Below are 22,824 nucleotides of genomic sequence, written 5' to 3' on the forward strand. Positions count from 1 at the left end.
ACAGAGACTTATGACACACATACATATACAGACACGCACACACACAGACTCAGACAACATACAGACAGACACAGAGACACATACATGTATATGCACAGAGATACAAACTTAGACACAGACAGATGCACACACAAATATACAGGTACACACACATCTAAACAGACACCCAGACACAGACATGTACACAGACGAACAGACACACACACACAGGTAAACACATACACAGACACAAAGACACATACTAAGGAGGGAAGAAGGAGAAGGAGAGGACTTGGGAAGAGGAAGCAGAGGAGGACTCATCAGGAGTTCAAGGTCCTTCTCAGCTGCATAAGGGAGCTCAAGGCTAGCCTAGGCTACATGATACCCTGTCTCAAAAAAACAAAAAAAAAAAGTTAATAATATGGTCCTAGAGAGTTGGTTCAGTCACTGTGGACACTTGTTGCTCTTGCACAGGACCCAGGTTTGATTCCCAGCACCCACATTGTGGCTCACAACTGTCTGTAACTCTGGATCCCTGGCGTCTGATGCTGCCTTCTTGTCTCTGTAGATACTACATGCAGATAAAACACCCAGACAGACAGACAGACAGACAGACAGACACACACACACGTATACAACATAATCATAAATCTAAAGAAACCACATTATCAGTAAATAAAACAAACACAGGCCTTGATAGCCAGCGGTTGGGGTGTCCCAGCTCTGCCGCCACTGAGAGTGATGTCTAAGTTTTGGACTTTCACCATGCAAGGCTCACTCTGCTCAACTTGATAAGAGCGCATGGGTTTTACAGTTTGGGGAAGTCGATCTCTACTGTGTAGCAGTAATTTTACATTCCTCTTGGCTTCCTCAATCCTTTTATTTCCTTCTCTTTTTCCTTCGGTTATCCTGTGAGCCTGGCTTTTCTCAGGTGATCTGTTTTATTTAATTGTGTGTCCAGGCTACTTAAGAAAATCAAATAAGGCTTTGATTGACTCTCCTGCTTGTGGCCTTTACCCTGTAGTTCTGATTTCCAAATTATTTCCTTTTCCTCCAGCAATTGTGGCAGTCTCTTTCAGCTCTCAAGTAACTGCCTCCTTGCCAAGCACAGACTCATTCTTAGCAGACTTACGTGTGGTGGAGAATTCTGGAATGTAGTGAAATTATAGACTCCTTTATGTTGATGTCGAAGACAGATTTCAGAGCCATTACCACATGGCACTTAAAGCTGTGGTTATAAAAGCGCTTGCTTAAGTAGGGAGTGTCTAAGTAGCAGGAGAAGAGAGCCACAGATATTCCTGTGGATTAGCAGTTTAATGGTGGGCTGAGGAGAAGCTGGGAAATGTGACCTGTGAGAGTCCACATAAACAGGGCAAGGCACATCTGTTGGGAACCAGGGAGAGAGGATGCTTCCAGTAGGGAATGGTCAGTACAGAGTGCAGCGTGGACGCTGGGCTGACTGAAACCGGGCAGCAGCTAGGACCTAAGGCAGCAGCTCAGCGGGGGAGAGGAGTAATGGGCATGGCTGACATCCCTGGGACAGTGACTGGCCCAGAGTCGGCTGCATGGCTCTGGAGCTTGACTCCTTCATCTACTGTTTGTGGGCTGTGGGTTGGGAGTGTCGCTTCACCATGTCCCTCAAGACTAACTCATCATCCACTTTTTACCTGTCCTGAACTCCCCAGCCCACGTTTAAGGGATACCCAGGGCCTTGACTTTAGCTTAGTGCTGCCCTCTTGCCTCATGGCTCCCTTGGCCCCAGCTTTCCTCAGCAGGAACCTTTTCTTCTTTGGTATTCAAATAACCCTATATCTGGTCTTTAATACTCCTCCTGCCACAGCCTCTCCCTGTCCCCTTCATCCAGCACGTGGCCTTAGTTTTCATTCTGAAACAGGGCTCCCATCTTGTCTCTGCTCCTCGAAAGTCTTGATAGCCTTCTCCCTGCCCGCTGCAGAGAGTACTCTAGTAAATCAGTGCGTGGGCACTGTTACACGCCAGGCCTCCTTACTGCAGATACAGTGACAGACAAGGCAGACAGAGGCCCTGCTGCTCCAAACCTGATGGAAAACAGCGCCTTCTACGGCCTGGACCCCAGCTCATCTTTCTAGGTCACCTTCAGCTTCTGCTCATAGACTCCAGCCATTTATGACAACTTCCTCTACCCTCCAGTAAAAACCCACGTCATGCGGTCAAGGTTTCTGCACATGTTGTTTCCCACCCAGAATGCCTTTCTTCTGTATACCTATCATGTTTTCATGCAGACACTTACAGCCAGGTGAGATTTTTTTTTTCTAATTAGCCAGCGATCGTTAGTTTCCTGTAAAGGTATTCGCAGCTAACAGTGGTCTGCATGCCCGTTCTGCATCTTCCTGCTGTAAGGAAAATCTCTAGAGTTCACGAACTCTCTAGCGAGCGATCTCTGTGTGGCGTTGAAATCTCATTCTGTGTGTCCTGCGCCATGCCTCTCCGTGAATGAGAATGTGTGTGTGGAAGAGCAGGGAAAAGCACAGGCCGCCCCTGGGGTGCTGGGGAGAGGCCAGCAATGAGCATTTGGAGTCTTGAGCTTACGGTCTATCTTCTTTCAATTTAGACCGACGATGAAGAGGAGTCTTTTGTTCTGGAGGACCCTACATTGTTAAACGTCGACACCATCGACTCTCACTCCTATGACACCTCATCTGTGGCAAGCTCAGACAGCGGCGACAGGGCCAACCTAAAGAGGTAAATATTCTTGTAAATTGTACTTGTGTACGGCTAAAGTCAAGTGTATGGTTATTTAAAGTCACCCTCTTTATGGTACGTTCTAATTTGATTTTTTTAAAGTCAGCATCTTCACGGCGCAGCATAGTTTGATTATTTAAAGTAAATGTCTTCACACTCCAGTGTAATTAGCTGTTGGAGGGGGCATGGCTCATTTGGGGCACACTGTTTGGAGCTCGGCCCCCTAGCCGCCCGTGTCCCCTGCACTCCCCCCCCACACACGCTCCAAGGTCAGCTCCAGAGTTCTGCGTTTCCTTGGAGCAAGTTCAGAGGAGACTCTCAAAGATGATTAAAGGTTGGGGGAAGGCTTTGGCCTCTAACTTCAGTGTGGGCTGTTTTCACGTTCCAGGTTCTTTTGAGAACATGAAACATTTCTCACGTGAGAGGCGCGGAGGAAGCTCCGTGTGAAATGCTTTATTGAATCCACGTGTGGCTGGACCGCTGCCCACGTGCTCGGCGATTCTCAGAGATTTTTCTTGTGTCAGCACTGTCTTCCCGAGGTCGCCATCTTGGACAGGGATCCTTGTAGGCATGCTCACCTCCTCTTCATAGCTTAGCGCCTTTCGTACAGACCGATGTCTTTGATGACCTGAATTCCCTGTTTAAAAGCTACGGTGTTCGCTCGTTGCCAATCGGGAGTCTCCCACCTTTTGATATTGTCACAGGTTCTCACTTGAGAACCATGTAACTTAGTTGAAAAAAAAAATCACATCCACGTAATCTTGTAACAGCTTAGACAAGCTCCTGATTTTGTGTTGAACTGTGTTCGTGGTCCTCCCGGGCTGTGTGTGGCTCCCTGGGCACAAGTTGGACATGACTGGTACTTGATAGCCAGAAGCCCTTGGTGGTGTCAGTCCTGGTACTGTTCCCACCCGGAGCCTGTCTGTGAGCGTGCTCACTCCTGCCCGCCCCGTCTATGCCTGCTTGTGGTCATGCTTCCCCACAGCATGCCCTAACATTCTCATCCATCGGGCGATTAGACAGCTCTTTCCTCATAGCTGTGCCTCTAATCTTCCGTATGCTCCATTTGCATGGCATTCATAATTCTGATCTGTGCTTTCGTATTTACGAGACGTCCGTCAGCTCCTCCTGCTTGGCCATAGGAGCCCGGTAAGAGGACCTGTGACTTCCTCCTCTTTGGATCAGCAGAGCACATTTTTAGTCAGAATGGGCACGCCCCATTAATGTGTGGTAAAAGTTTAAGGATGCTTTTCGGATGGTGCCGAGGTGCGGAAGTGAGAGGAGTCGTAAGCAGGCGCAACAGAGTGAGTGACAAGTGCGGGTGAGGGCAGTGGGAAGGTGTTTGGAGTCCTCACAGGTCGGAGGCTCTGAGGCAAGTGGGGTGACACAGACTCATCAGCAGGAGGGGTGGTCTGGAGAACAGGAAACCGAGCCTGTGTCAGGAGGGCAGAGGACATCTTGAGCAGTGGCAGAGGAATGTCAGTTTATTCTTTCTCTCGCTCGAGCCTCTCTAAGCCTCAAGGTGAGTTAGAACACATCTGAATGCTGCTCTGTTAGATTTTTATACGTCTTTAAATAGCAGTTAGCAATAATAACTATATAATGATTAATAATTAATAGCAAAAACACAGTGTCACTTTATGCTTTTTTTTTTTTTTTTTTCCTTTTTTTCGGAGCTGGGGACCGAACCCAGGGCCTTGCGTTTGCTAGGCAAGCGCTCTACCTCTGAGCTAAATCCCCAACCCCCACTTTATGCTTTTTAAAAAGTATTTTCTTCTTTGGGACCCTGCCTTTTCAGCCCTTCGATCTGTTAAATGTTTCTTCCTTCTCTTTCGCTTAGGAAGAAGAAGTTACCTGATTCTTTCTCCCTGCATGGGTCGGTTATGCGACATTCACTCCTAAAGGGGATATCTGCACAGATCGTGTCGGCAGCCGTGAGTGTCTGTTCTCCTCACAGTGTGACTTGTAGTGTCGTGACATAGTAGGATGAGCACAGACCGGGCACCACTCCTCTTTTGCCTCAAAGTTTAGGAAAAGAAATACAATTGGGCTTTTATGGTTTTTCTGATTACTTTTGACTTGTAAGACATGGCCACACATCTTGACAGAGGAATTAGTGTAGCCATGAGAATAAAGGTCTGTGAGCATTTCGGTGCGCCCGAATGAAGAAGCATGGTGGCAAGCTGGGAGAACGCTCACAAGCCCTTTCCACTGACGGTTTGCAATTTTGGGAGGAGGTGAGGTCTCCCTGACTTAGAAGCTTGAAGGCCACTCAAGAGGGAAGGGTGCTGCTGTAGGGAGGTGGGACCTGGTGAGTGTGCCCGTGGTACGATGCTGCAATGGCGTATTCGTGGCCTCCTTTGAAAATGTTTTAGAATACTGGGACAGCGTGTGAAGCTGGCTAGTCATACCGAGTCACTGGGCACTCGCACGCTCCTCCCCTGACCTCTCAGTCCGAGCTCGGTTTACTCTATCAAGTCTGTTTTCTGAATTCAGCAGTCCTGTGTGTGACACAACGGCGGTGTAGTGAGGAAGAGGACAGCAGGGACTCTGATGTCATTTACATTCTCTTCTCGGAGTGTAGTTAACGGTTCATATATTTAGCTTGAACAAGATACAGAGACAATAGGAGTCTTGGCATCCGGTTGTGTCCCAGTTTTCGGTTCTGTCAGAGAAAGCTTTTTTTTTTTTTTTTGGTTCTTTTTTTTGAGCTGGGGACCGAACCCAGGGCCTTGCGCTTCCTAGGCAAGCGCTCTACCACTGACCTAAATCCCCAGCCCCCAGAGAAAGCTCTTTTGCAGGTTGAGGATGATGTTTGTTCTGGGCACTTAGGGTGTCCTGACCCTGCCGACGCACATAGCATGATGCTAAGTAGAGATGGCCAAGCACTGAAGACCGGCCAGCGCCCTTCCTCCGTTAGACGGAGAGGAACTCATGCTCGCCGGAATGGAAACCACCTGTCGAGGATCGTGTTTCCATGACATTTTCTGAATCTAATCCTTATGGAGGTGATGAAATTCATTCCTTTCAAAATCAAGACGAACCAGAGCAGTCATTTGACCCACCTGTGCAGTTTAAAAAATATTTTGAATAGTGGAGACTGAGCTAGAACTCAGACACCAAGCGCTGATTAGATAAACCTGTTGTTTAGAAGGGGTTTCCCTCCGCCTTGAGGAGGAGGAGGCAGCTCTAATAAATCCCAGAGTGTCAGCAGCACTCTGTGCTCGCCACATTGCTCTGGCTGCTTTGACGTGCTCAGATAGCACTGCTCTTCCTGCACCGGGCTTGACGCAGTACTTTTCTGGCCTCGGATTAGCAGCTCCGTTTAAGCTGCATGCTTTTCTGTGATGGTTGGCTTATTAACATGTAAAGCTGCTTCTCTTTGGGGTACTTTCCCTGGCTGGTTGCATTGTGTCTGTAGCCCCATGCAGTGATTTTTATCAGGCCTGCTTGGACCTTGATCACCCTGACTTAGGAGTCTGTGGATGACAAGGGACCCTTCTCAAAGTAATGACTATATTTAAAATACATTGGAATTAGGTTTTTAAGGAATCTACCATTTAAAGGATGAGCCTTAAGGTACTATAGAGGCCTCAGCACAATGTTTTATTGTTGTTTAAAAACATGCCTGTGCCAGGCTCTCGTGGGGGTGACTGCTAAAATGCAGGTTCTTGGAAATCACCCATACTTTCTGAATCGAGCTACCCCACCTGTGCTTTAGCTCACTGTTCAGCTGTACCACCTGTGCTTTAACTCACTGCCCAGCCACCCCACCTGTGCTTTAGCTCACTGCTCAGCTGTGCCACCTGTGCTTTAGCTCACTGCTCAGCTGTACCACCTGTGCTTTAGCTCACTGCCCAGCCACCCCACCTGTGCTTTAGTTCACTGCTCAGCTGTACCACCTGTGCTTTAGCTCACTGCTCAGCTGTGCCACCTGTGCATTAGCTCACTGCCCAGCCACCCCACCTGTGCTTTAGCTCACTGCCCAGCTGTGCCACTTGATTTTTCTCGTTTGCGTGTTTCCCATTCATCTCAATTTTCAAAATCAATCAATTTTCAAGAGTGTTTTTATTTTTTAATTGGCATACAAGTGAAGGTTTCCTCAGAGCACTTTTATAACATTTACTTTTGGTCAAGCCATCCATCCCCTACACCCTTCTCCATCATTCCCTTGCTCCACCCCAGGAAAATTCTAATTCAGTGCTGAAATGGTTCCCACATCTTTATTCCTTCTGAGTCAGATGGCTTCTGCATTCATTTGAATGTGGTTTATGCTTTTCATCTGTGCTCTCTCACCCCTGCCTTTCTCCATGCAGAACAGAGTGCAAATCGTGTATCGGATATTTATATAGGGCCTTGGGACAGCTCTGGACGCTGGGTGAAGATGCTGCCACAGTGCTGTCACCCAAGCTGTGGTGATGACCTCAGGCTATGTAAGCCTCAGATAGACACTCAGTAGCATTCTTTGCATCTAATGCAGTCCACAGGGCATGTGTTAGGATTGATAGAGCAGAGCTTGTTAGTTTTCTGAACGCATGGAGATTGCTGCCAGACAGTTGGTGGCTTTTGGGTCATGGTCACTAGGGAGGAGCTGAAGTGGCGCTTCATGTTCGGCCTTCCATGTTTGACTCCTTGCTTCCCATGAACCACGGGCTTCATTTAGATGCTGGAGTTAATCTGTTGGAGGGGAGCCCCCTGCTCAGACATGGGGCGCCTGCAGCAAGTTCCCCTCTTCTGAAATCTTTGATTCTACCATTTTGGCCCTGTTAGACTCGAATCTGTTTGCATTTGGGAAACAGACCTCTTTCCTCTCTTTAAATTTGTATTTCTAATTAGTACCCGGAGTTTCTGATACCAGAGTTAAATAGAACCGTCGCTTCCACACTCGTTGATTGCTGTCCACAGCTTTGGGATCGAGCTCACTGGAGGGGCAGGCCAAGGGCGCACTTCCTACCTCAGTTGTTCAGTCAGAGTGTGCGTGAGGAGAGGCTGCATGCTTCCTCTCGATACTGTTATCCTTTTCAATTCTTCTGTTTTCGTTTAGGACAAAGTAGATGCTGGCTTGCCGACAGCAATCGTAAGTACACCTTTTAACCCTTACAGTAAGATTTTTAATTTCACCGAGTTCTCAGGCTTATTTTTAAAATATTCAATGCTATTATTGATAAAGTCTTAAGCCATTTTGTTAGTAGTCAAGTTTTAAAGCTTGTTCATGTTGGATCTCGGCTCTTCTTTATTTATTGTTTAGCTCTTAGCGTTTGCTTGAGAGCAGGTAACGGAGTAATGAGCCTTTCCAGCATCTGCTCCCCTGTGATCTGCATCCCTTGTTCAGTGAGGACTGGAATAGCATGGAGTGAGCTCACTCTGCTAATACATATTCCACAGCTATGGGCCCCAGGGCCAGGCTGCGCATAGTCTGGAGTGGCCAGGGCCAGCTAAAGCAGGCTTGACGGCGCATTAAGGATCTGTCTTCTGGTTTCCTTCAGCTGCCTCCGTGGCTTTCCCATTAGTCACCGCTGAAGAAGTGGGCTCGAGTGGACCATTCCGCCGTCTCTTGCCTGCTGGTGATAAACTGGAGAAAAGTATTCTCGTTCCCCCCACATTGCAAGGTGGCCCTGTGTGGGCAATATCAGAACCTCTTTAGTGAGCTGCCAGGGAGGGCTTTGTTTTAAAGTTGCTTTAAATCAGTGGCCTTCAACCTTCCTAAGGCTGCAACCTCTTAATACAGTTTCTCATGTCGTGGTAACCCCCAGCCATAGAATTATTTTTGTTACTACCTCATAAGTGTAACTTTGCTACTGTTGTGAATCATAATGTAAACATCTGTGAAACCCCCTTTGAAAGGGTCATTTAACCCCCCTAAAGGAGTTGTGACCCATAGGCTGGGAACTGAAGATTTAAAGGAGGCCAAATGACATTGTTTATATATAGAATCGAATATATGGTATTTCAATAACATTTCTCTTAAACGTAGAGGAATTCTTAGAAGGAAAAGTGCCCTAGGTGCTTTCACAGTTTACTTTCTGGATGAAATGCCTTATTTCTGCCATTGGCACATCGGCTGGTGTCTGGAGGACAGCAGGCAGAGTCCACACTGATGGCTTTCCCTTTTGTTTCCAGGCAGTGTCCAGTCTGATCGCGGTGGGAACATCTCACGGATTGGCTTTAATATTTGGTAATTTTCTAAGTACTTTTTAATTTTAAATATTGATTCCTTTAGGTTTGATGTCCTTTAATTGCATTTTATACGGCAAACTTGATTTCCATGGGTGCAACAGGGGAAACTTGAAGCAGCAGCAGTTGGTATTTTTAAGTTAAAAGTGACTGGCCGAGTGGCCTCCTCTGACTACACCGCACATCTCTCCTTCCTTATGAATATGTAAGGTGTTCCTGCTGCTGGCGTGCTCTACACCTAGACAGAGGAATAATGTTGGAAAGAGGCTTCGCTTGTCAGCGTGTCTCCCTCCGGCTGGTGGTGATAATCATTTTTTATTCTAAGTCATATTCCAGCCATGGGTGCTCAAAGCAGTCTTCAGGGAAATGCATTCCCCAGGTTTCTGAGTCATTTCCATTGTAAATCTTTCTAAACTGAAAAAAAAAAAAAAGTTACTGCGAATATCTTATTTACATAGCAGAAACTAGTGGCATTCTTGAACTAATCTCTGAGACTAATCAGTTTCATTATTCCCTTGCTTTTGAATTCTGTATGTAGGCAGACTGTTTTGATCTATTTAAACATTTAAAACACATCAGATAATATCCTTAGCTCTTTTTGTGTGTGAGCGCTCTCCTCTGGGTCTCAAGATCTGCGTTTCCTTTAAAAGGGAACTAGCAAGGCTTGCTCAGTAAGGGTTACGAGAGCGTGCTTTATTAACAGAACCGTGGTTTGATTTCTGGGGAGTCTTAGATTTTTACCATACATGAGAATAACTAGTTATTTTCCATTGTTACTGAACAATTTGACTTTCCATTTATGAATTTTCCATTATGCCGAAAGCGTTATTTAACATATAATTGTAATACTCATTCTTTTCAAATGCAGTTGATTTAAATAATAGTTTTATTTTTTTGAAGAGCAGAAGGATAAAAATGCACGCGTAGTTTCCCCGAGAGAACTTTAGAACTGAATCTTTAATATTTTATTTATTTATTATATATGAGTACACTGAAGCTGTCTTCAGACACACCAGAAGAGGGCATCAGATCCCATTACAGATGGTTGTGAGCCACCATGTGGTTGCTGGGATTTGAACTCAGGACCTTGGGAAGAACAGTCGGTGCTCTTAATCACTGAGCCATCTCTCCAGCCCAGAACTGAATCTTTAAATGGTAGTTATTTTTCCTTATAATTGATATGTGTCCATAGTAGAAAATGTACAAAAACATAGGTGTGCACAAATTGGAAAATATAAAATATCAAATTCTAACACCTAGGGGTAATCTATAGCCTTTCTGATACCTATCCAGCTTTTTCTCCACCTGTGTGTATAGGTATGTGCAAACTCCTCAGCGAGACTGTGTTAATTTAGAACCCGATTTTCATTACAGTGGCACCACCCCCTGAATTTCTATATTTGCATCGTCTTTGTTCATTTCAGATGTCTCACAGCGTAGCTTAGGCTTGTCCAGAACTTGCTACATGGCCTGGATGGGCCACTCATGGTGACCATCTTGCCTTAGCCCCCCAGTGTTGAGAGTACAGGCATGGAACATCGTTTTAATGGGCACATAACATTCTTTCAAATGGATTCGTGAAAGTTCAATAAGCCTTTTGCTCAAGGAAACCGCTTAAGCTGTTTGTAAACAGTAGTGTCATGTGCAACTGTGTTTCTGTAGTTCTCGCATTTATTACTTTTGAAACAAGTTCCTACAAGTGGTCCAGGACACAACATTAAAGACTCCACGTTCTTGCCTAATTGCCTTCAAAAAACTGTGTAAGCATGGTGTCCGGCAGGTGGGCAGGGCCTAGTTTCCTTCAGGGATCACTAGACTATGGGGAAGGCTCTCACCATCTTGTTTTAGTCCTCTAACGTCATGTGCATGGAGTGATTGAGACCCAATCACTAAGGGGTGTACACAGAATCAAGTTCAGATTACACAACACTGGTTTCTAGGTCAGCAGTCTCCAGGGTTTTAAGCAGTTCTTTTCTGAGAGAAAAGGTGGCAGAGTTGCAAGGATTGAAAAAGGGTTAAAGGAGGGCAGAGCATACACGAGTGTTTATCTGCCAGGGGGCACATTGTCCCTTCAGTCGTGGTCAGTTTTCCTCAACTCTGCTCTCATTCTCTTCGCTCCTAATCCAGAGGTCAGAAGAGAGTGACTGCTTACCGTCATCCACTTGTGTGCACACAAGTCTGTTAACACGAAGAGTGCATGCTCTCTTGATGCTGTCTCTCACTGCCTTGGACCTGCCTGCTGTCCTTCTAAAATCCCCAGGAGCTTCTCCAGTAGATGTGATGAGACAGTCTTTTGTTACGGCTTCACTCGGAAGACTGTGCCAGAGTGGACTTTCTGAGGGAGAACAACAGTACTCTGATTTTGCATTGAGTTTTACTACTACAGTTAATAAATTTCACTGGTTGTTGTAAGAGACAGATGTTTGGACAGTGCTTTCTAACAAATGCATTCAAATATGCTAAAAAGCTCAGAAACAAATGCAGATGCTACAAAGTGTCTCGACCAGCCATCTGACTCTGTCCTCAGGCAGCGCGTTGGTGCACACCTTTAATCCCAAAACACAGAGGCAGAAGCAGGCAGATCTCTGAGTTGGAGGCCAACATGGTCTGCAGAGCAAGCTCTAGGACAGCCAGGGCCACACAGAGAAACCCTGCCTTTGTTTATCACAGAAGAGACCTAATAGAAAGACTTTACTTTGACCACCATTAGGTTCTCTGTGAAACAGGACTGAGTCATTAAAACGCTAACACCCCATGTCTGGAAGGCCTGTGCAGTTACAGCACGTGGCACTTGGTGTGTCTCCTGTGGTTCTCACCACACATAGGGCTTAATAAAGGTGCCCACCTCTGTGTTCCCTCCTCCTGCGTTTCCCTTTGTCCTTGGTGTGCACTGGTGATGTGTCTCTTTGGAATTGTTTTGTTTCTGTTTAGCTGAGTCATGCCTCTGCTTACTGTGTTCTAGTTTGAATGTTACATGTTTTCTCTTTCCCCAGAGCCGATACCTGATTGTTACCACAAGGGTTAGAACACCTCTTAACCAAATTTTTTAGTCTGTCACTCCCACAGATAAGCAAAGCTCATCACTTAAGCACTTCAGAGCTTGCCTGCATTTTTCTCTGAACTTTTGAACTGATTTCTTGCCTTTTTCTCCTTCTCTTTTGATCTTTTCTCCATGGATTCAAAAGGAAAAGGTATAGTAAATTTGGTATGCATGAACGGTTCCTTTTCTTTTGAGCTTTTTAATGTCGAAAGCGAGTATTGTCAATTACACTTAAGCCTTTTTATAAAAGAAAAATAAATACCTACCTAAAAATTGGTTAAAACAGGCATTGTGAAAAATTCAAAATATATGCATATTTTAAATGCTTTATTTTAGCTAAAAATAAATGGGATTCTTTTAGGTAGTTGTCAGTATGTTCTATTTCCTCTGATCATTTAGTAGAGCCCTGAGCATTTTTTTTGAAATTTGTGTCTGCCAGTGGAGATCTGCTGCAACATTACTTTTGTCATAAACTTTATCGATAACGAGCCATATAGAATTTTAGCACCTCTCAGTTAAACGCTTGAGTACAGGACTCTAGATTCCAGCACAGCTTTGCTTCAGTCTTTTACTGTAACATTATCTTGTTGATGTCCAGTTTTTTGATGCATCTGGCCTTTTCCAGGTTTTCTGAAACCCCTGCTTTGTGCTCATGGTAGCCACGACTCTTTGTTTGCACTCTGGTCTATCAGTTGATGGACTGCCTGTGTCTTTAAAATACACTAACGTCACAGTGGCATACGTACCTGGGAATGAACACTGGCTCTTTCCTAGAAGCAGCATTCCCGAAGGTAGCCACTTAGCCATGGGATTCAGTGTGCCTGGTTAGAGAGCGTGGAAGGGATAAGGATTTGTCTGTCTGAGCTCTTCAGTTAAAGTGCATCTGCTACTTTGTATCAGATGTGACAAATGCTTTATAATGAAGTCCCCTTTTTTATTTTTTCTTGGCCCTAGAGCTCATTACAGTGTGAATGAGTAAAGGATAAGGAAATAGTGGTGACTCCTGGCAGGGTAGACTTCCCGCTTACCAGGACATTTGATTCTTTGCCGCTAGTTCCTTTTCTCATTGTCTATGAAACCAATTTAAAAACTAGGGATGGCGATAGAGAGGACTGGCTTCATTTTGGTATATGGAAAGAAAAATCCCTGAAGTACGTTCAGCTTTAGATTTTAAGCTATTACTTCCTTGTGGCTTCTCATTGCTATTTTTCATGTCATGGTTAAGCCTAGCACGAGGTCTGCACTGAGCAAAGTGTGCTTTGAACGTTATCCAAATGCTTGGTGTGAGGAGTGCTTCAGATTTTGAGTCTCTTGGATTTTGGAATATTTGTATAGACTTCACAGGCTGAACATCTCTAATTTAAAACGCTAAAATTCAGAATGCTCCAGAATCAGAAGTGTTGCAAAGTCAGTGTGATGCTCAGAAAGGATTGGGTTTTCGAGTACTTCAGGCTTTGGTTGTTTGGATTAGGGATGCTCCTCTGGTACTAATGAAAAACAAGTGTAATTCACTGCATGGCCAAATAGCTCCCCCCTCCCCTTTTTGCTTTGAGACAAAGTATCACTTTGTATTTCTGGTTGCCCTGGATCTCACTGAGAAAAACAAGTTGGCCTTGAATTTGTGACAGTTTGCCTGTGCCTCCTGTGCTGGGATTATAGGCATGCTGGGATTATAGGCACACTGGGATTATAGGCATGTTGGGACTATAGGCACGCTGGAATTATAGGCACGCTGGGATTATAGGCACGCTGGGATTAGGCACGCTGGGAATAGGCATGCTGGGATTATAGGCATGCTGGGACTATAGGCACGCTGGGATTATAGGCATGCTGGGACTATAGGCATGCTGGGACTATAGGCATGCTGGGATTATAGGCACGCTGGGATTATAGGCACGCTGGGACTATAGGCACGCTGGGACTATAGGCACGCTGGGATTATAGGCACGCTGGGATTATAGGCACGCTGGGACTGTAGGCATGTTGGGACTATAGGCACGCTGGGACTATAGGCACACTGGGACTGTAGGCATGTTGGGACTATAGGCATGCTGGGACTGTAGGCGTGTTGGGACTATAGGCATGGTTCATGATGCCCAGCTACTGTGTTTTTTATGATCCTGGATTTAGAGCTCTCTGAAATTCATTTGTAAGCTATATTATTGCTGCTGATAATAAGTCCTTGCATTTGTATTACTTGATAATTATCAGATTATATCAAACTTCGAAATTGGGGGTATGCGTGAGTGTGTGCATGTGTGTACGTGTCTGTCTGGGGTGATGGTCACCTGCTGATAGCATCAGCATTGTTTTAGGATACTAAATTGACAGTGTTAACCAGACATATTTTGTGTCAAGTAGATGTGCTATGAGTTTAGGACATTCTTAGTACTCTGCTAGAGGGAGGAGGCTCCGGGATGCAGGGAGAGTAGAGCTTTCCCGAGCAGTGCTCACCGCCACTCTTCCTTCTGTGACTGCAAGCTGTCACTGTCTTAACGAGGCTGTATGTGATTTCAGCCCACCACTCCGACCGCTGTGCGGATTCATCTGGAGTACAGAATGTTGAGCCCCTGTGATGGGAGACCCCCAGTCTTCTTCCCATGAACATCTACTTCTGGAGTTAGGCCAGTTAACACAGCAAGCTTAGCATACCGTAACAATAAATAAAAAATAAAAATCAAAAGATAACTTCATGGAGTCAAAGTAGATTATATATATATCTTTTAAAGATTTATTTACTTACTTAATGTATATAAGCACACTGTAACTGTCTTCAGACACACCCCAACCCCATTACAGATGATTGTGAGCCACCATGTGATTGCTGGGATTTGAACTCAGGACCTCTGGAAGAGCAGTCGGTGCTCTTAACCACTGAGCCATCTCTCCAGCCCCTAGATTATATTTTATATGTAGTCCATCTCCTGCCTCCATCTTTGCTACTTCAGATATTGGGTATAAATAGGACCTTAGATTAGCTTTCATGGTAAAGCCAGTCATATTTGAGGGGCGTTGAACTGGTCCTTTGTATAAATTCCCCGGCTTTAGTAGTCCGCCCTCTCCGTGAAGCCATGAGGCGAGACTGTTCTACACACTGCACAGATGAAGGTGGGAGCATCCTGAAATGGCACACATGTATAGCATTGGTGCCTGTAACTCTTTAGTAAAGGTGAAATTAACATCCAGGTTTTCAGGCATGCCGCCTTATCAGGGACATTATGGAGACAAGATAAAAACACTGAAAAAAAAAAAAGGAAAAATCTTTTCACTGATATGGACGGTAGCATAGACAGTTAGCATATGTTTCAGGAGTGACCAAGGTTGGTAACTTAGTTTCTTTCCTTCCTTGGCTAGGTTTTATCATGTGGGAGCTGTAGGTAGGGGAGCGTAGCATTTATGGCTTTTATTTTGACCAGGTGTCATGGAGCCCCGGTTGGCTCTGAGCTTGTTATGTAGCCAAGGATGGTCCTGACTTCCTGGTCCTCCTCCCTCTGCTTCTGAGCACTGGGGCCGTAGGCTGCACCATCACACCTGGCCATGTGCAGGTTTTTACTGTAGCAGCTGAATGTGCCCCGCCGCCTCCTGTCCAGTGCCGGCCTTGTAGTCTCCCTTTTTCTTAAGCTGCATGCTATCTACTGATCGGATTGGGGTCTGTGAAACCTAAAGCAACAGCAAATCTGTTGGTGCTTCAGAACGGTAGGGCTTGGATCCCAAAGCGGGCTACAGCGAGAGCCTCAGCCCATGCGTGTGCTACTTGGACACTACTCTGTGCCTGGAAGGTGTGCGCACAGCCTAGACAGGGACTCGTGAGTTCTATGCCTTCTTAATTTTAGCCCATGTCTTGCCTGTACAAATCAGCAGTATGCATAGAAGAACACTATCCAGTCAGTCAGTGACTCTCGGTGTGAATAATCCGAGTTGTTGGCAGTTTTGGTAGAGAGAGAGAAAAATAATGTCCTAATTAGAGGCAAGAAATTCTAAAGAAGGTTTTAATAATTAGGGTTAGAGGTAGAGCATTAGGGGGGTTAGTTTGGATGTATGTGTGTGAAAAGCTGTAATTATATATTCCTGGGTGTGAGGTACGGATAGGACCTTTAAAACATATCAGACCTTGTGTATCGCTGGGTTTATTGTTTCTGAATACTTACCTTGGGAGTTTGGAATCTGAAATGACTTACAAGCTGTTGAGTGTCTGATGATGTAGGACAGCCATTGATTGTCTCAGGCCTCCTTGAGTGCTTACGGCCAGTTTATCAACACAAAATTATTTATACAGTGTAATGTTTACACAGTGTAATGATGCCAGAAGAGGGCATCAGATCCCTGGAACTGGAGTAGCAGACAGTTGTGAGCCATCCTGTAGGTGCCGGGAACCAGATCTGACTCCTCTGTAAGAGCAGTCAGTGCTCTTGACCACTCGGCTGTCCCCCTGCCCCCATTAAATTGTTTTATTTTGCTGTTTTCAAGTAGGTATAATCCATGAGCACTATACAAAATGAGCATTGCCTAGGAGAGGGCCTACAGTAATTGCATTTAATTGTTAGGTAATAGCATTTAATAAATATTTAAGCATTTTCCATAAAAATACTTTTTCTACAGTAATTTAATTCTTTAAAATTTTGCTTTTGATTATTCAGTTCATTTGTTTGATCAATCCTTTCTATATAGATAGCATAAATGTAAATTTTAACAAATTCCTTTAAAAATCTATTTTAATAATTTTAAATGTTCCGTTCTGCATGTGGGCGTTCTTGCCTGCACGTGCACTGTCTGTGTGCAGTTCCTATAGAGGACAGAAGGGGGTGTCAGACCCCTGGGACTGCAGTTTCCGACAGTTGTGAGCTGCCTTGGTGCTGGGAACTGAACCCGGGCCCTCGGAAGCGCAGTTGGTGCTCCTAACCACTAAGCCAGCTGTTACGTTAATATATTTTGAGTTTTGAAATCTTCCAAGAAAACATTCTTTGGGCCAGGGAATGGCTCAGGGGGTCAGAAGACTCTCTCGAGAGCTAGAGAGCACAGCTCAAGTCCCCAGCACCACACAGAAGCTGTCATGGCCGAACCTGCCTCCAAGCCTTTGGTGGGCTGGGGAGGGGTGGATCCTGGGAACGTTCTGGACAGCCAGTCCAGCTGAACATTGAATGTTAGGTTCAGAGAGGCACTAGTGAAGGAAACAAGGGGAAGAAGAAACTGGAAGATGCCTAACATCTTCTTGTGGCCCCCACATCCACAATACAGACATCTGCACCTCAATCTTAGACATAGACACAGACAGACACACACACCGACAGGCGTAGACAAACAGAACATACACACACACACACATATACAGATGTAGACAGACAACACATACACATACACACACACACACACACGCACACACACACATATGTAGACAGACAATACATATACAGACACACACACATGCACACACATATCTAGACAGACAGTACATACACAGACACACACATGCACGCACACGCACACACACACAGATGTAGACAGACAACACATACACAGACATACAGACACACACACACACGTACACACAGACACAGACACAGACACAGAGACACAGATGTAGATAGACAATATATACACAGACACACACACACAAACACATACACACACAAACATCTTAGAAATAGCAAAACATTTAGGATCGTAGGATAAGGCAGCTTAGAGATGATTGGTTTGTTTAAGAGAATAGATCCTCTTGTGGATTTCTGACTTCACCAGCAAGCTTTGAGTTATGTTTTCTCGTAGGTCTTCCTGTTTTATCTTAGTATCTAACTCGCTTCCCTCCTTCAGATCAGAATCAAGCGCTGCGGCTCTGCCTGGGCAGCACTAGCGTTGGGGAGCAGTATGGAGCCATCTCTGCCCTCAGCATCAACAACGACTGCTCAAGACTCCTCTGTGGCTTTGCTAAAGGACAGGTAAGACGTACAGTTTGGTTTACCCTCAGGGTGATGTGGAAATAAGACCCGAACCTTTTAGATCTGTATCTTGAAGAACAAATACATGTTACGTGTTGCGAGGTGGTGCACATGCCCAAGGCTTGCTAGTGTGACCTTTGTCTTGTGTAGATCTTTAAAATAATTGTCACTGACTGAACTAGAATCTTAGCTAGCTTTTATAAATGTATCCTCTTATGGCAGTAGTACATAACTGTGGTTGCTTTCATTTAGTTTTTGATGAGCGTGTGTGTGTGTGTGTGTGCGTGTGCGGGTGTGTGTGCATGCATGTGCATGTGTGTGCGTGCGCACGCACATGTGCTCCAACACTTGGCATTTTCATATGTGCATAAGGGTTGTACAGATTGAACGAAGCTTCTCATGGTTACAAAGCAAGCGTTTTACCAACTGAGCCACCTCCCCGCCCTCTGTGGCCACTTAAATTGACTCACATTGCTGTGTTCCTGGACAATAGCTTTGGCATTTTTTTCCTCTGTGGTGATAGGTCATGGTTTCTCTCATTCCCTGATCATTCCCTTCACAGCTGGTTTGATGTGATGCCTTTTGTACGTTTTTAGTCTGTGCCTAACAGATTGACTTGTGGGGAGCCGTAGAGCGTTAGCAGGTAAAGCAGAAGGCGGGCAGTGAGGACGGAGCAGAGACGCAGGCTCTAATGCGGTCTCAGTTTGTGGGTATGTTTAACCTAATGACTCTCTGCCTGCAATGTTTATAGATGAGGAATGGGTTACTGCAGCCAAAAGGCAGGATACGTAAGTCCAAAAGCAATACATTTGTTTTTAAAGCCTTTGCTTGTCTTACAGATCACCATGTGGGATTTGGCCAGTGGGAAACTTCTCAGATCAATAACAGATGCTCATCCTCCAGGGACCGCGATCTTGCACATCAAGGTGACAGCTCCCCCTCCTTGTGTTAACCGTCTTCGTTGCTAGGCCTCTGTAGCCACGTTAAATATTTTGATAACCAGAAACCCCTAGATTTATTTAACACGAAGTTGAACATTATTTGGTGAACCCAATGAGGTATTTTCTCAAGTTAAAAACCAGAGATGGGCTAGCATGAGCACGCACAGCTTCAGCTTTAGCCGAAGTCCAGCAATAAAGAGTAAAGAGGCCAACTCAGTTTAATCCCATAGTAGGCGTTTGGCAGCAGAGAGGCAGTACCTTGCTAAAAACTCATCTGGAGATCTTAAATGGTCCCTTTACCTTGTTCAATTGGCCAAGATTTTATTGCTGAGTGGTGTATGGCTGCCCGTCGTTGGGCGGTGCCCGAGGTTTGAGGCGCCAACTGTGGAAGAGCCAGGCTTGGAGTATATTTAGAAGTGAACCATTTGGTTTATGTTTTTTTTTTTTCAGGCCTCTCTAAAGGGAAAGCGGTAAGGCCGGAGTATTGTTTTTTTTTTTTTTTTTTTTTTTCACTCTCGGGCCTGAAAAGCATAAAACTGACTTAGGTAACAGGCTTCATTTATAGTTCATGTGAAGCCCGCCTTTTCATGCTGGCAAGCCCATGTTCGGAAGCATAAAAGGTAAAGGACTGTATCAAGGGGATTCTAAAACCGGCTCTTCTAGATTTAATCATGTGCATACTTGGTTGCTTAGCTCTGCAGCTCTCTTATCCACACACACACATGCTTTTTAAAGCCCGTGGCATCTGGAGCTTATAGATCTGCATCTAGGTTGGTTACAAAAGTCTTCCGTGACAGAGCAGCGCTGAAGCGTTTAGTAATGATGAAAACCGCCAAGATGAGTCAGAGACTCTCCTCTCCCCGCGCGTGAGGCTAATTTATCTGGACCTCCTTTTCTATAGCATGTGCCAACTCCTAATGGCGTTGTTGTCCGCGTATGTTTTATCTCCCTTAGTACGTTAAGATCTTTGAAATCAGAATCCGTTCGTCACTTATCTTTGTGTTTTGCCCATAATAACTGCTCAATAAATGTTTGCTTGAAGTCATAACTAGTCTTTCTATAGGGGAGAAAAAAAGAGATTATTGGGTGATACAATAAGAAACAAAAGAATATAAAAAAGGGGAGGAACACAGTCGAGATTAAAGCACAGTTCCAGGAGCTGTGTTGTTTGCAAATGGCTTCAAAGTAGGCTTTGCAGACACCGGCGTCAGAGAGGGATGCACGTGCTTCAGCGTAACTGGAGTCAAGGACTAGCTTGCCTTTGAGTAACTAGCTCAGCCTTCTCCAGACAGCCCCATATCGTCGGCAGCCCAGACTTGGGCCCTGTGTGTTAGTATGCATGTCTAATTCTACAAACGTGCTTCCTTACCGGTCTTTTAAAAGTGCAAACACAGAAAGGAAAAGTGAAACAGAAACACGAGACCTTTCTTCTCCTGCACTGGAGCAGATATCTCACACACATCCACAGACACGTGCCTCTCCCTTGGCTGCGCTTCTGGGCCCTGGGAGCAGGGACGGGGACTCGTTTGTTATGCTGGTGTGGACCCGAGGGAGTGCCGTACAGCTGCCTCGTGTCTCAGCGATATCTGAGTAAGAGTGCCCGGTTCAGAGTGAACTTGAGGTCATTCGGGCATTGTGAGACAAGTCCCTGTAAACGACACAAACTCCGTCCTTTCCTTTAGCATCTGGTAGCATTTACCATAGCGTACCTCACCTTAGAACTGTCTCACTGCGGAAGCCGTTATTCTGAGTTCCGCAAGTCAGGTTACAGTCATTCAGACAGACTCCTAAAAATGGTCAGGGAGAGGCCTGTTTAGGAAAAGTTTATAGTAGATAAAGTGACTGTGCCCCTTGACTGCTCAGAACACTTACAAATTTATTTCCCAAAGACCGTGAGAATCTTACTCGTGTCTGTCTTTATGAAGTCACCGATGGCGGTGTGTCTGTCTGATCCTGCCTATGTAATACCAGTTGTAAACCTTAATGTAAGGACCAAGGAAGAGCACCAGGGTTTTACCAACCGAAGTTAGTTCCTTTTCCTTTTATCCTGGTGAAAGATTGTCTTACTTTTTAAAACAAATGTTATTTATTGTGTGTGTATAGCGGGGAGGGGCATTTGCTATGCTATGCTCGTGGACCTTGGGACAACCTGTGGGAGAGCGTTCTCTGCGTTTACCATGAGAGTCTCAGGGGCAGATAGAACTCTTGTCATTGGAGCTGGTCACGGGCTCCTGTGCCCTCTGGGCCATCTCACCCCCGTTTTGCTTTTAGAAAGGCTCACTTATTTAAAGATACTGAGTTTATATTAATGGAAGTAATGGCGGTTGGTACACTTAGAGTGATGAACCAAATCTGGGTTATTTTAGGTACTGAATGTGTATTTTGTTTTCAAACTTTGTAACTTTTTCCTCATGATCTACGCTTGTCTGGTTGCTTTAAGAAAGTAAAGTCCTTCTCTGTTTAGTTCACAGATGATCCAACTCTTGCGATTTGCAACGACAGTGGAGGCTCTGTTTTTGAGCTAACATTTAAGTAAGAGACTAATGGACCTTTGTTGAAAAATGGAAAGATTAGCTGTTTAATGGTTTGAAATTGAACGTGGAGAAGTCTGGAAAGTCCAGGTGTCTGCAGATAGGTTCTGGCTCTGTTACAGGTGCCTGGGGAGGTTATAAAACATGTGGGAGTCTAGACCTGGTCTCCACAATTTCATCTCGGGTCCAAATTGGGATTCTAGATTCTGACTCCCTTGGGGGGGACTCTTCTGTGCTGTCAGGCTAGAGTCTGTTCTGGACAGTTCACTAATTTTAGTTTAGGCTCCAAGCCCATTTGCTTATAACTGTAATGGTTAGGTACAAAAAAGGTTTTCTTGTCTTAGAATTGCCCCATTTTAGTTCTTGAGTAGGAGCAAACATTGTCTTAACTGCCTGGAAGAATATTTGTGAAGCTGAGGATTAAAAAGTATAGAATATAATATATAATGTGTATTTTGTTTCCACAAATTCTCAAGGTTAATGTCTATATTTGTTTCTTTCTTACATTTTTTTCGTAACTCCTTAAATACGAGGCGGAAAGTAATTGCTAAGGCTGCATGGCTCATTTACCTGGCTCGTGTCTACCGAGCACCTCCTGTTTCTAGACAGCAGAGCTAGGGACCAGGAAGGCCCTCACTCTTAACAGAATAGCTGGGGTGAGCACAGGGAGACAGGAACAGACAGACAAATAAATGGCGTGACCTCAGTAGGCTTACATGCGTGAGGAGACAGACCGCTGTGCAGGGAAGCACTTGGGTGTAACTCAGGAAGGCTTCTGTAGGAAGTGACGCCTGAGAGGAACCGGCTGAATGTCCTTACTTGGAGAGTGGCAGATCCGTCCTGAGTAGTGAAAAGATGCTGCCATCCTGTGGGTCGTGTGGCTGACAGTGTCTGCCGTCAGTCAAGGTGGAGGGGAGAGTGTCTTGCATTAGCTCTGAATCGATTGTGAATGTCTTACGTTTTCAGGAGAGTCATGGGCGTGAGAACGTGTGAGTCTAGGTGTCTGTTCAGCGGCTCCAAGGGTGAAGTCTGCTGCATCGAGCCCCTGCATTCCAAGCCCGAGTTGAAAGACCATCCCATCACACAGTTCTCACTGCTGGCCATGGCGTCCTTAACAAAGGTAGGCGTGCTTAGAAGACAGAACCCTGAGCTCTACAGACTTTGAACTCGTTTGAGACTCGCAAGGTAAATAATGAGAATAATATGCTTTCTCCTCTAGATTTTGGTCATTGGGTTGAAACCGTCCCTGAAAGTGTGGATGACTTTCCCCTACGGACGGGTAAGTACCACTCTGTTTTGTTGGCAAGTCAGGAGGATGGAGGGAGTGATCTGCAGGGCAAATTCTCTGCAGTCTGCTATGGAATGGCAGTGAATTCCCGAAGGCATTGACTGGGAAAACCAAGCAGGATAAAGTGGCATTTAGGAGACATTAAGATGTACCTGGTATCTTTAGTGTTTGAAGCTTCTCTCATGGGCAGAATATTCAGCGTCTGTGTTTCACTTGG

General features: G+C 45.2%; 1 protein-coding gene across 1 annotated transcript in view; it reads left to right on the plus strand.

Moving 5' to 3' along the window:
- The window catches only part of Vps8 (VPS8 subunit of CORVET complex), a 198,023-nt gene that overhangs the window by 8,976 nt on the left and 166,223 nt on the right, over positions 1-22,824 (plus strand). Inside the window, exons 4-13 of the mRNA XM_032899998.1 lie at positions 2,570-2,700; positions 4,541-4,634; positions 7,745-7,777; positions 8,821-8,875; positions 12,060-12,065; positions 17,723-17,847; positions 18,687-18,773; positions 21,253-21,320; positions 22,286-22,439; positions 22,539-22,598. Of these exons, the coding sequence (XP_032755889.1) occupies positions 2,570-2,700; positions 4,541-4,634; positions 7,745-7,777; positions 8,821-8,875; positions 12,060-12,065; positions 17,723-17,847; positions 18,687-18,773; positions 21,253-21,320; positions 22,286-22,439; positions 22,539-22,598 (813 nt within the window). The remainder of the gene's footprint in view (positions 1-2,569; positions 2,701-4,540; positions 4,635-7,744; positions 7,778-8,820; positions 8,876-12,059; positions 12,066-17,722; positions 17,848-18,686; positions 18,774-21,252; positions 21,321-22,285; positions 22,440-22,538; positions 22,599-22,824) is intronic.

This window comes from Rattus rattus, chromosome 4 (assembly GCF_011064425.1).
Source record: "Rattus rattus isolate New Zealand chromosome 4, Rrattus_CSIRO_v1, whole genome shotgun sequence".
In the NCBI taxonomy this organism is placed as follows: Eukaryota; Metazoa; Chordata; class Mammalia; order Rodentia; family Muridae; genus Rattus; species Rattus rattus.